The following is a 14,267-nucleotide window of genomic DNA, read 5'->3' as shown; positions in this document are numbered from 1 at the left end:
ATGTTGTTTTATAACATCGTAGTAATGCTGGGTAAGTCATTGCTGCGGAGTATTGCTGCACCAGCGTGCCACGAGCGTTACTGCAATTAACCATCCCAGAACATACCAAATAAGCTGAGTTTCCTAACTTTTCTTCTACACTTCTCCAAGTGTATCGTACAAGCCACGAAAACACATTTTGCTAATGTTAGCAGTGTGTTTAGACAGTCATGTGCATTTAACTGAACAGAATGAGTGGTTCAAAAGCACCACATTCAAACCTAGCTTGAAAAAAAAAAGTTAGCTATGTGAGTAGGCCTACTTACCTTCTCAGTGACAGCTCGGTTAGCTATAACAATAGCTATAACAATATTTGTATTTCTCTTCAACTGTGAACTTTTTCCAGTTATTTTTCCTTCGACAACAGCAGTTGTGCACAATATGGTGAAGTCAACCAGAGAAAGTAACATTAAGTCAATTGTTGTGTCTGTAAAACGTAACGCTCGATCAAAATCAGTACGGAATCATAATGTACAATATGACGTCACGGCTTTACTTCAAAAACAGGTTAAATAAATACCATTGGAATAAACGCATTTGTTTTGTATAGTAAATTTTTCTCCATTATTTAAAATGTTCCATAATTTTTAATATAGTTCTTCTGAAATATAGGCTACATTTAACCATTGTGCTCAAAATTTAAAAACTAATAAAGTATCTCTATATGTATAGGGCCTAACATTGCCGCTAATGCATAGCGCAAATAAACGTCCATTAATTCCTGATAATTAAACACCATTACCCAGAAGGATGCATCATGAACTTCAATTAGTATGCACAAAATCCAACATATACCACGGCTGATATGTTTGTGTTTTGATTAATTTGTTCAATCACTTGCCAATTAGGTCTAATCTACATTAACTTCCAGGAATTCTACACCAATGACTACAATCACACAATACTGACTTTCATGGTAGTGTTTTTTTTTATTCATGGTTGTAAAAGAGGCTGACCATGAGAAAAGAGAGGCGGAAGTTGTATGTACTGTAGATGGTATAATGATGAGACATTTGAAATCGGAAGAAGTTCAGACAGAGGATACACATCGGCATAGCTGTGAGATTTCAAACAAAGAAAATCTATAGGTGATTTAAATAAAAACTAAAAAACACTACGAGGGCTCTAGTAATGTTATTGACAGGCTTAAGCTAAAATGTAAAATATAATTCAAATAATAAGGGTATAGTTACAGTCATTTAAAAAGGGACAGTACACGCTCTATAATAAGCACTCTACACATGCAGTCCTTCATGGGTTAGACATTATGCACCTGTATGTACCAATGTTAGTTAATGTTGTCTTTATGGTCACCATGAGTTAGACTGAGGAATAACCATTCACTCAAACAGGATGAATAAGCACGAGTTAGGAAGCAATGTGTATTAGAGGTGGCATTTGTATTAATGCCCCACAACCTTTTTAAAACACAGCTCTCTTGCCATCACACCATTGATTACACAGCAGTGACATATAAAAACAACAAAACTGAATTGTTTCTCCAGTGTACATCGTGTCTTCACTGCAACTGGAAACAGAAAGGTATTCATTTATAGAGTGTATTTTCTCAGAGTGGGCCTTTTACACTGGGAAGTTCAGGTGCAGTGGTTCTGAAATATGATTGATCATGCAGCTTCTTCAACAGTGCCATTTGTAATTTACATGTTCTGTAACAGATGTATCTTTGTGAGTGCTCCATCTAAAAAGCAAGACGTGTGCTATGAGCTCACAGACAGTGGTTTATAAAAGAAGAGGTTCACAGTGCTCTCTCACAGCAAGCAATCATGGCTCAATCTACTTTGAGAGAATAACCACAGGTTAAAAAAAATAAAAAATGTACATAGCAAGAGAACAAAATTAAATATGTAAACTCGCACAATATGAAGCATTTCTGACTTTTTTAAAAGAGACAGTCATCAATGAACAAAGTCAGGCTCAAATCATTAAAAATAAATGAAAAACAAACTGAGAATTTCTTGTTTCACATTCTTCAATACTGAAGAGTACAGGCAGGAGTGTAAAATGATTGACTATTGGAATAATTAATAAGCACAATACTTGCTAACAATTCCCAGGATGACTTGCAATTCGTTGTGGGCTGCGCTTGACATCACTACACTACACTCAATCAATATCGCTAGCAGGTTTGCAGGACTGCAGATGAATCTCGTTTGAGAAATACCAAAACAAATCTTTCACATAATATGATGAGTTAAGCACTAATAAGATACCTATAAGTTAAGGTTGTCAAATGCTCATGGATAGAAAAAAGTCAAACAGGTGTGATTTAGCTTGTATGTGGATGATTTAATCATAATATTAGAGTATGGAGACATTATTATGGACTTTGTATGATTGTATTTTCCATCTATAGTTCTTCTGGTCTGTTAACATTGTAATCACATCAGTGCACTGCTTCAGATGTAAAATTAGCACAATGCCATTTGTAGATTTCACTGTCAGAATTTACCACCAGTTTAAATGAGAGGGAACCAACTTCTCTTTCTGCATTCACTGTTTAAAAAAAAGACACTTGAGACATTATTTTTTCTCGATACAATCCCAATACATTCTAGTGGTTACAAGTTTAGTAATACTCTTCTTAAAAAAAAAAGTAGGGAGATGGAACCCTAAAACCTCACATTGAGTAGGCAGGGCCTGTAGTAAGAGACATGCAGAAAAGGCCAGATGGAGTGGACAAGACAGTATGCATCACTCACTCCCAACTAAAAGACTCTAATAATTAAAAACCTTTATGCAATCAATCTTTTGATTTGTTTTTTTACACTGTATACAAAATTGGCACACACTAACGAGGAAAAATAGGTTAATAAGCCAGCGACAAAATAATATCAAAAACAAAACAAAAAAGCATAACTGTGTCTAAATGTGGCTTGCTCGAAAGGGTGCAGACAAAAAGCGAAAATTAAAAAAGTGAGGGCCAGCCGTGAAGACCGATTCCAACATTCCCCCCCACTGATCTAGGACTCAGTCTTTTTCTTGTTTTTCTTTAGGAAGGAGGGAGTGCGGAACTTCTTTTTCTTTTTGGAGGGTGATTTGCTGGGAGACTCTTCTTCTCCCTCCTGGTCCCCGGCATCAGCTGGCTCTTCCACCTCGGCTGCGTCTGTGTCCGCGACAACCGGGGCTGAGTCCTCTGTGGGGAGGGCGGGGGCGTCGGAGGGGTCGTCGGGTGTCAGGTCTGGAAGGGTCTGTCTCATGGTGGCGGCGTCGCTCTCATCCTTATAGGTCTGATCAGGCAGGGACTCTATGGTGGGAGGGAGGGAGAAAGAGAGGGGATGTTATTGATCACAGAAAACAAGCTGATGGATCTGCGCCCACACCACTGAGGCGGCGACTACAAGCAAGGCGACCCCTGGATAAGCTGTTAAAACCCAGGTGATTTTCTATGAATTTAATCCTTTTGAGGTATTTCAACAAGTTCAAGATATGTACTGTTAACTTTGAGCAACATGAAGAAAGCATGTGCACCTTAGTTTAGCAGAGACTTAAAAGCACAAAAGTCTTAACACCATTCCCACTAAAAGCTGACAAGGACATTTTATAAAACACTCTTAAAAATGTGGAGTCAGCGGTTGCAGATCATTCTTGTTGTCAAAATCAGTGAATATTTCCTTACGATAAGTGCTACCTGTCCATACTGTATGTGCGCTTTAAAAAAATTCAGCTGTAATACACAGCCTAGGCTCTGTAAATGGTCATATTTACTAGCTATAGTGGGCCCCATTGGTTACATAGCAGTTTGCAGAGCCTAGGCTGTATATTAACACTAGATTTTTTTTGACAACAAGCATTCTTCAGAACAAGCATTCTTCAGTCGCTGGCTCCAACTTCAATACACCTCAAATCTAACCAAAAGCCCAAACAACATGCACTGCCTCGCTTTACATACAACAAAAGTGTCTCTCCACGACTCGACATCAATACTCCCTACCATTAACAATAAAAAAAATTCTCAAAATCGGGATTTCATCTTTCTCTCCAAATCCTTTTTATTTCACCTATATTTTGACATCCCAACGCTCGTACACGGCATTTTTGTTTTTACCTTCATTTAAGCAGGGAAATCTTAACGAGTACAGTTCCGCTGTTCATTTGCACCCTGTGTACAAACAGACACAAATGTATGGGGTCTAAAACGTTTAACAATTTAAAAACAGCAATGTTTATAAAGATTGTGAAAACATAATCGCACAATTGAGGTTACACAAAAAGTCAGCGGAGGCGGTCATGTTAAATTTATTTAAACTGGCGCAGCTCAGAGGGATGAGTAAATTAATATAAGGCCTTGAATGCTCATCGAGAGGCAGAAAGTCATAACCTGTGAGTGCAGTATTACATTTGAAAAAATACCCCCAGCTAAAAAGAGTTAGGAAGCAAAGTACTGGTGCTGGATCCAGCAGGTCATGTGTCATTGGCCCAAACAGCAGCTGAACACCTTCTAAAAGCTCAGGTATAAGCTCACACGGTGCAGTCAGGTGCGACTATAGCTTTGTTCCATTTTTAATATTGCTCACATGCTACACAGACAAGAATGACAAAACCCTTTGTCATAACCTGAGACAACAATACAGATCAGCCTTCATTTCACAACTCTCATGTCTGGCAGAACAGAGACTGAGGCCCAACACACAGATAAACATGGAGACTAAACAACACCACGCAGCCAAGCACCGGCCCTCAACCATGTTATAAGCTCAACCAAAAGAGACATCTTAGCAAAGCCAACAGCAGCAAGTTGGGTTGGAAAGCCACACACTCAAGTAAAGCACTGATGTACCTGGTAAAGAACTCGTCTGAAAGACAAACAGCATTCAAAACATTTTAAAAAAGACATTACCTGAGGTTTTTCCCCATGAAACAAACATATATAGGGTCATATAACATTTATAGGATGTGCATATGTGCAAGAGAGGTTGGTTAGTGAACCATCGTCAGGAAGAAAAAGAGAGGTTATCTAACAGAAAAGGTTTGGTGAGTTTTGTAAGGGACTACTTCAGGACCATCCTCCACTTTTAGTTTTAGACCAGGTCACTGTCATTCTGGTAAATGGGACAGGATTATCACAGGTATTACAGATATAAAGATCATACCTGAAATTAAGAAATAGATGAAAATATTCCATCATAATAACTTCTTGGAGACATTTTTTTACATGTGTTTTTATTAATAAAGTGGAAACAGTGAATCGTGGCTAAGGACAAAAGAAGGAGGAGCTCTAAAATAATCCCCGTCAACCCAGAGAAAGAGATTTAGAAGAGTTAGAACCGACGAACAGTCTCAAACCCAGAGAAAACGGGTTAGTTGAAAACCACACAACAGCTCTACTAGAGTAGCCATGCAAAGACAAATAAAAAGGGTAAAAGATCAAACACGGGCATGGAGGGTGATGGGTAATAAGGAGGGTGGTGAGCAGTTGGAACAGTACGTACTTACTATGGCAACAGGTACTCTTTTGTTTTTCCATCTCCTGATTGTAATCGCAGCCACAAAGAAGAAAAAAAAGCACAAGTAGAAACAAATGTCTATGCAGATCAAACCACAGGCACTGAGTTAAATTAAAAAAAAATAAATTAAAATGTAAAATAGAGGGGAAAAAATAAAACACCAGAAGTTTTTTTTTTTTTTTTAAAGAATGGTTTGGGAACCATTCTTAGTACACCCCAAACAAAGATGGAGAATGGAAGTGAAGGGGTCAAGGAGATACCGTACATATAAAGACATATGTTATATAACAACATTACAGGCATTAGATTACACCTGCGATCAAAGCTATTCTACCCCACCCTACCTGACCAGTGTTTCCCCTAGATTTTTTTTTAGGCCCGGTGGTTAAAGCTGATAAAGAGTCTGCGCGCGGCGTGCGTACCAAATTTATTGTAGAAATTGACCAAAACTAACCGTAATATGGATGAGCCTCTTTTGACAGCCCGCTACAAATTAGGGCATAGGGTTATGCCTTCACATTCGGTACGTTTGTACATTTTGTGTTTCCCTCAGGATTTTTTGAGACTGCTGGGGGAGAATGGACCTTCTAGTGGGGTCTTGGGGCATGCCCCTGCGGAAGAAAACCTTTACCATTTTAAACTTAAATGCATCTGGTGCACTTGAGAAGCTAAATCTGATTTTATTTTTTTTGCTCTGTAAACAGCTGTCATATGTCCTGCCTAAAACAATTTTCTGGAATAATTTGGAGACACAAGCCATATAAACTATTGAAGAAAAACACAGATATGAAAATAAAATACAATAAACACGAAGACCTAATATAGACAGGTATGTCCTGTCTAGTATTAATTTCTGGAATAATCTGGATCATGAAACATTTTCTTTAATTTATTTAAATATTCATTTAAAATAAATAAATTAACCTAGGCTACACATCATGATTAGCCTATCAATCAAAATGTGTGCAAATTTAGCCAAATTTCATATTCCGACCATTATATTTCATGTAGCCTAGTTCTCAATTTAAAACATAAAAATAAAGTAGCATTGAAAATACCAAAAAATAAAGCTTGTAGGGCTACAATAGCCTGCTGTTTTCAAGATAACTTGCTGCGCTGTCTCCGCTGTTGATACAGATTGGTTGCCACGGCGACGTAGAGACTTTAACTTTCTAAGTTTTGCTCAGAACTTTTTCCTGTTCAACTCCCTGTTAATGAGTCCTAAATATCTCCAATGTATGCCATGGACCTATAAAGGAAGGTTCTTTCTCGTCAGTTTCCCTGTTTGACATGTGCGCTCCAAATGCACACGCGCATCGCGCCGTGCAGACAAAAAAATAAAAATAAAAAAAATAATAATAATTTTTTTTTTTTTTTTTTTTTTTTTACATTTTTTTTTTTTTTTTCGGGCAGCTGTTGGCCTGGCGGGGGGTCCCGTTGGCCTGGCGGGGCCGCCAGGCCTGTATAATGGTAGGGGAAACACTGCTGACTATAATAAAAGTGTATGACTGGAATAATGCCAGTTATTATTAAAGTTAACTAAGATTATAGCTTTTTTATCGTTTTATTTTCTTTAGTTCTGGTATCATCCTAGATAATACTATGCATAGGTGTAATCCAATAGTAATAAAGACCAAGAGGGAAAAATAAATATTAAACTGCAGAAATAGTCTGAAACGTCTAGACTTTGATACATCTTATTGTTTCTATTCAATAGGTCACTCATCTTCTTTCCAAAATATTTCCTTACATGCTGTTGAAATAATGACATACTTTGGATACATTTCATATTTCACTTATTTTGTATTCTTTGTTTTCGTTTCTGAAATTTTGGAGCCACCTGGCAAAATAATTTCCTTTGGGATGAAATAAAGTTCTACCTTATATTATCCTATCTTATGTGTGGAGACTGTGTTAAAGCATGCATTTGTTATTACCCACCTCCCATAGCACAAACATAATTAAAAAAAAACCTCTTGGCCTGTTATTACAGAAAACACAGCACAGCACCTGTAGTAGTATTATTATTACTAAAAGAACCACAACATGAAGAGAGACCCCAAGACAGACACAGGCAAGTGGATGGGCAAAGAGCCTCTGCATTCCTTCTGTAGTGTAGTAGACCCTAGAGAAAGAAAACCCCCAAAACCAAGCCAGACGACTGGAGGAACCCATGCTGAAATCAGGCGGTCCGGGTAGACGAGTTATGTCAGGGCCAACCTACCTTCTCCTGCTCGGACTGGGGTGCTGGGTGGCGTGGCGGTGGCTTCCTGGCCTTTGGGCTCCTCAGACTCCTCAGGCTCTTCTGGTTGCTCCGGGTCTGAAAGAGTGTTTACCACAATGAGTCGTCTACGAATAATAATGATGAAAAGGAATGTAAATCCAGAAAAGCCAAATAAATGAGCCTTGGAATCATTTATTAGGTGAAATGTTTCAATTTTGATTGAACCAAACATTTTTGTCTTAAAAGAATCTTAGGATGTCAACACCAACAACATCGCAACACAAGGAAAATGGAAGGAGAACACAAAGAACCAAAATCAGGAAGGAAGTCTTTATCCAGGAGAACAGTGCAAAAGCCTTCAAATGAATCCCAGTGAAATCAACTTTCAAATTATTATTCACTAACATTGGGTTTTATTGGAAAAATCAAAAAAGAAAAAAAAAAATCAGTGGCACAGGAGTGAGAGTGGACACCAACAAATAATCAGGACAGGTTAGCATGGAAGAGGAAGAGAAGGAGGACACCATTATTTATGTATACACACACACACACACGAGGGAAGCTCTGATTGGAAAACTGAGCGTCGACACCGCTTCCTCAAAAGGTTTCACGACACTCCATTTGCAAAAGCATTTTTTAACACTTGAAGAGCACCCTCAAAGCGGCGGGTTTCCTATCTCAAAATGAGCTCACTTGGAACCCTTATATCCCCTTTACTCAGCTCCTCGTCCAATCAAACCACAGAAAAGGTATCTGATCTGCCAGAGCTCTGATGCCTTTTTGCACAAGACATCAGAGACAGAGAGAGAGAGGGGGATGAGGGGGAAAAATAATCAAGCAAAGGCTTTTCGAAGATTGAACTGTGGGGTAGGGAGGTTGCTTGGCCTTGGTAAAAACAAAATGGCAGCAGTAGCAGACTCCGAACCCCCAGATAAAAAATAAAAAAAGGAGAGGACACAGCAGACAGGGATATCCCACAATCCCATTGCAGCAGTATGTAGTGAGATGGGCCAATGTTGAGCAGGGGGGAGAGAAGGGAAGCGGAAGGCCAGATTTAAAAAAAAAAGGCACCACTCCGCTTCATGTGATGTATACCTGGAGCCTGATCTGCCTCTACCACTGACGGCTCTTTGCTGAGGGCTCGCAGCACGGCGCAGTGGAACTCCTTTTGGGGGGAATTTGGAGCGGAGAGAGTCTCGTCCGTGATCGCAAAAACGTCATCTAGAAAGGCCTCCGTAGAGCCCCCATGAGCCGGCTCTGCCCCAATGGAGTCCTGCTCTGAGGCGGGTGTGGCGGGCGTAGCGGGTGTGGCAGGCGGAGGAGGGGCTTTCTCCATGCTGGGAGAGTCATTGGAAGACGGTAGCGGCGTGGACACAGAGACAGCCGGGCTCCTCTGTAGGGTTTCTGGCTCAGAACAGGGTACGCTGCTGGAGGCCGAGCCCTCCCTACTATGGTGTCGTCCCTGCTCTGTGAATTCAGGTGTGTGTGTGCGAGTGTGTGTGTGTGCGAGTGTGTGTGTGTGTGTGTGTGTGTGTGTGTGTGTGTGTGTGTGTGTGTGTGTGTGTGTGTGTGTGTGTGTGTGTGTGTGTGTGTATGTGTGTGTGTGTGTGTGTGTGTGTGTGTGGAGAGATAACATCACAGTTTGGCCAATTTGTATTTCACAAGGTTTTTGCATGATTCTGCAAGAGGTATCTTCTAATAATCGTTCTACTTTTATGATAAGTATGTTTAAAACAGCAGCACATAACTGGAGCTGAAAACATCAATAGCTCAACCGCTGAGGTGAGCTCTACTCAATTATTTCCTTTTACATATGACGCATATAAGTGCCATTGTTTATACTACGACAGGGGTCAAGGAAAAGTGCTAACAAAAGGAGGGAGCTGTGAATTACACAACAGTTTCCTGTTTTCAACGGAATGCAAATCTACCATAAAAATGCTAACAATTAAATGCAAGTAAACTCTCCTCTGTGTCGGTATAGATGCTCGCTACAATAGTTATTATGGGCATCTTTCATTATCAAGTCAGAATGGGATTCAACCACATCCCATGGCCAAGAAACAAAAGCAAAAAGATTTTTCACAAACAATGTAGTGTTGTCAATTTCTATACCTAAAAGAGAAAATGTCAGCAAATTCGGTGTAAGCGGACAACATTTTTCTTTACCATTTGTGAATCTAATTTCATTCATAACAGAAAACCAAAACATTAAGAGAAATGCCATTACAAAAAGAGGTTGAGGGGTGACAAATATATCGCTAGTATCGCACAAATTCACAACCTCTCCCCTCCACTGGTAAGCTTTACCTTCGGGCCCTTTCTGTTTCTGCTCCACCTCCTTGCGGTATTCCTCCATGTCCTGGTCGGTGAGCTTGGTGAAGGGGTTGGGGCCCTGCTTGCTGACGATGACATTGGGCTGGTACTCCTTCTCAATGATGGCCTTGGACGCGGTCACTAGCTCCCCCTTCAGGACACATAGAAGGAAGGCAGAAAGAGATGAGACTAAAGGGGGGAGGGCAGACAAGCAGTCACTGCAGGTTGCACATGTAAAGATTTAATATGTTTTAAAACTAGCTTAACTAGTTTAAAAAAACAACTTGCAGAACATCTAATATATTTATAGACTTGAACAGGACAAGATTAGAGCATGTTAACACAAATAACTTTTATTCCTGGGCAGAAGTATCAGCTATAGATGAATAAATGTTTACTTTCAGAGCATACGTTTGAGCAAACAGGCCGTTTAAAAATTCAGGAAGCATCTGTTGTAACTTCTTATTATATTAAGAATGAGCACACAATTACAAAAAAGCAGTGACAGATTTGAAAGAGTTCAAGTCACTACTATATCACCAGGCGCACAGGAAGTAGCCATGGTGAAGAAAAAATAAAGAAAAAAACTGACTGCAATAAACCAACATGAAAAGAGTCAGATATAGTTTTTTCCATAATCAACACTTAACCAACCCTATTAAACCCTGTACATTACATGCAGCACCACCATCACTGGATCTTATATCTGCCCACTTCCACTCTCAACAATACATTTTCAAATCAATGGTGGAAAATCTCTCCTGGGGAAACTCATGAAATCACCTCAAGCATCCTAGCTGGCACAAAAAATTCATTAATTCAATTAGAAACAAAGTTTTCCTGCTCTTCATACACATACTGTATATATCAGACAACATGACACGACCATACAGACATAACAAAAGAGAAATCGGACTCATTCTGGTGCCAAATTTACCGTTATCAACACAGGCCCGGATGTAAACTGTAGTTATAGTATAGTGCTTATCTGCAGGCTCAGAGGAATGACTGGAGGATGGTGTGTGAAGTACAGGTGAATAGTATGAGTGACTTGAGCAGTAAGTACCTTTCTAATTGATCTAGCAGGACTATAGGACCCCTCGGACACATCGAGGCCATCAATAGTGTCTGTACAGTCAGACAGAGGGGCGTCCTGCAATAGCAAACCCAGTAAAGAGGAAGAGGAGGGGGCACAACCCAGCTCTTAAAACACCAGCAACATTCAAATCAGCAGTCTGTCAGGCAGGCGGGGAATGTGTGAAGACGTTTGGGGAACGTGCCACCATTCACACAAACACACAAAGGTGGAAAGAGTACTCTGATATCTCACTGGAGTACAAACACTATATTCCAAGTGATGCTCAAGCTGACATGAGGCTACTTGTTTTGAACATTTCTCTAGTTGATAGTAAAATAAAATGGCTACTTTGGGAAAAATATATGAAAATGTCAAGAGATTGCCCTTTAGAGAAGTTCTGAAGCACAGTGTAAACCAAAGTAAGTTTTAAAACAAAAACTAATTTTTAATAGCCATTTGAAATCTTGTTAAAAGCAGGATTTAATAATATGTTCCATTTGTCTTTGATAATTTACTTTCCACCTCTGCAAACACAAGTACCACACAGACTTTACATGTTATATATAAACATTGGAAAGGCATGCCAAGACAGATGGTTGGCAGTGAAAAGCATGGCAGTGATGGAACAAATAGCCGAGAGCATGCATTGTAAAGAACAAACGGTCATACAAACGGTCATACAAACATCATACAATCTGAGGCTTAACACATGAACAGCACATCAAGGCCTCCTTCGGACTGCTTGGCTTGCTGCTGGCTTTAGTTTTAGCTATACGCCTAAAACTTATTAAACTAGAAGCTCTGTTAATTTGCTGATGTCCTGCTCCCCGTGGTGTTTGGGTTAAATGTCCCAGGAGTTTCACAAATGAAAAAATGGAGCTGAAGCAAAGGGAGGGCAGGCCATGCAAACTGGACCCACTGGAGCGGGGGATTTTGTCAAACATTGCAGGAGACCAAAATCATCAGCTGTAACTCGTGAATTACCGACCAAGAGAATGCAAAATAAATAAAAACGACCAAGAAATTATGAAAGAAAAACAACGTATGCATATGGACACAACCTGAGCTGGCAGGTTTGGAAAGCAGATTGAGGTGACCACTCCCAAACACTACTCACCTGCCAGATTGACAATCTCTGCAGTCAAAGAATAATGTGTTACAGTTACAAAGTCACGCCATGCTCTGGGACACAACATGGAGGACATGTTTTTCCGCTCTCTTTCATTGGTGGTGAAGCTACTCTTCCAGAAACTGATGTCAGATCAGATTACAGTTAATGCTTTTTGATCTCAACCAATTTTCTTTTAGTAAAACTGAAGTGTCGAAGACAACTTCACGCACAAAGTGCACACTTTGCAGCATTTTGGTTTAAAGGGTGACTCCAGACCTGGAGAGAATACATGTTAATTATCATGATTTATGTATTTAAAGTGAATAAGAGATTTGTTGAATATTTCCTCAGTATTCATCTCCAGGTCAGGATAGCTGTAGCAGCCATGTTCACCAACCTGGTTAAAGGGGCGTTCCACCACTGAGCCGGCACACAGAACCTGCGACTGGGGCCCTGCGGTCGTTATGTCCTGAAGGTTCTGCTCCCGGATCTGTAAAAAAAAAAAAAACATTTCAAGTCATTAAGGAATAATAAATATACAGTGCACCATGAGCTTTAGATGGGTTCACAATAGTAAAAGGCATTTATAAATAAATAAATAAAAATTAAAAAAGGGAGAAAAACTTGATACCTTATTCCTCATCTCCAAGACTTCTTTTGGGTTGGTGTTCATGGGGATGAACTGATTGGCTACGGCAGCCTGGCGGAGTCCGTCTTCCTTGTTCCACTGTAAACACCACATAACAGTGTTAAAAACAAACAAACCGCTAATAGCAGATTCTGCTGAATGACATGTAGAACCCAAGCACAAAAATAGATTTAGACAAAATACTAGGCAGGCTTCACAAATACAAGAACCATGCTGAACTGAAATGGACAAAGTTGGATGGCTGTAAAACAGGTTTGAATGTAAAAAGTGAACCAATGATGATGAGGCACATTTAAGAAAAGAGGTGCAAGATTTATAAATGCTGCTTATATATATATAAATGTACGAGGGGAATGTTCCACATCATTGCCTACATTAGCTCCCTGATGCTTACTTATCAACCTGGGTGTATTAGATAGTATTTATTTTTAATCATCTAGCTTTTGTGCAGTGGGGTTCGAAAACACTGACTGTGGCTTGGATGCATGATGGGTCCCATTTTTTACGTGATATTTATTGAAAAACTGTTGCACACAGCTGAAATGTCATAAACAATTTAATGTCATAAAGAATTTATCAAGAAAAAATTGTGCTCAATGAGGGCCAAGTAAAATAAATTAGTAAATATATAATAAGTATTATTCTTTATAAGTTAACACAATATAGCTAATGCTGGTATATTTGTATAAAATAAATAAAATGTACATTAATCTAAAAAGAGTCATTGCTAAATACTAAAACTCCCAGAAAAGGCTGCTGGATAGTGAAATCGCTGTTGATCTTGTGAAGGTTAGTAACGGAAACAAATGTTTAAGACTTCATTACTTTAAGTGGATACACACACGCCCTTTTTGACTTGATATATTGGCGTTGATGACTGTTGGTGATTGTCAGACAGAAACTGATGAAAAGACCTTGTGCATGACGACAGTTTAAGGCGTAAGATGTGTTTTTGTGCTGGAAAAAAAACATTTGTCATCATCATTGATGTACTATTCCAACCAAAAACAAACTGAAAAAGGCCACACTGAAGAAGATCAACTGAAAACATCACAGAATGAGAACCAAAGTGAACAGTTATTTGGGTGGTGAGAAGTGAGAGGGTGGGTGGTGGCAGGAGGTGAGGGGTTTGCTGGGTGGTTGACTGACAGGGATGATGAGTTTGGCTTACGAAGCGAGAGTGGCAGTGAGGGGTGAGCTGGCATCACCAAAGTCATTTCCCAGGCTGACACACAACAAGGACGACAGAGATAAGAGAAAAACACACCCGAGGAGGGACACACGCCCAGCCATTGTCACAACGCTACAAACTAAGAGTGACAGTGCAACTTTCCCTCAGAGGATAAAACCTTAAATTACATTTTTCCCCTTAAGGTAAAATAAAT

The 14,267-nt window shown here is 39.6% G+C and overlaps 1 protein-coding gene across 13 annotated transcripts in view; it reads right to left on the bottom strand.

The window, feature by feature from the left end:
* Nucleotides 1-944: 944 nt before the first annotated feature.
* add1 (adducin 1 (alpha)) overlaps nucleotides 945-14,267 on the bottom strand; it is a 28,469-nt gene continuing 15,146 nt past the window's right edge. The window contains exons 11-19 of one of the 13 annotated variants that reach the window (XR_013845333.1): nucleotides 12,865-12,960; nucleotides 12,631-12,723; nucleotides 10,039-10,195; nucleotides 8,824-9,195; nucleotides 7,729-7,824; nucleotides 5,490-5,527; nucleotides 4,838-4,853; nucleotides 4,106-4,159; nucleotides 3,258-3,304 (exon numbers count right to left, since the gene is read on the bottom strand). Coding sequence is in view for 8 of the 13 variants with exons in the window: in XM_080046745.1 (XP_079902871.1) it covers nucleotides 3,021-3,304; nucleotides 7,729-7,824; nucleotides 8,824-9,195; nucleotides 10,039-10,195; nucleotides 12,631-12,723; nucleotides 12,865-12,960 (1,098 nt within the window). In the remaining 5 variants the exon portion in view is untranslated. Of the gene's footprint in view, nucleotides 3,305-4,105; nucleotides 4,160-4,837; nucleotides 4,854-5,489; nucleotides 5,528-7,728; nucleotides 7,825-8,823; nucleotides 9,196-10,038; nucleotides 10,196-12,630; nucleotides 12,724-12,864; nucleotides 12,961-14,267 lie in introns of all 13 variants that reach the window. The other 12 variants (XR_013845334.1, XM_080046749.1, XR_013845330.1 and 9 more) reach the window with 12 other exon arrangements.

The sequence above is a fragment of the Ammodytes marinus genome, assembly GCF_949987685.1.
Source record: "Ammodytes marinus genome assembly, chromosome: 18".
NCBI classification, from domain to species: domain Eukaryota; kingdom Metazoa; phylum Chordata; class Actinopteri; order Uranoscopiformes; family Ammodytidae; genus Ammodytes; species Ammodytes marinus.
The sequence above is the reverse complement of the archived record's forward strand: the minus strand, read 5'-3'. Positions and strand labels throughout refer to the sequence as shown.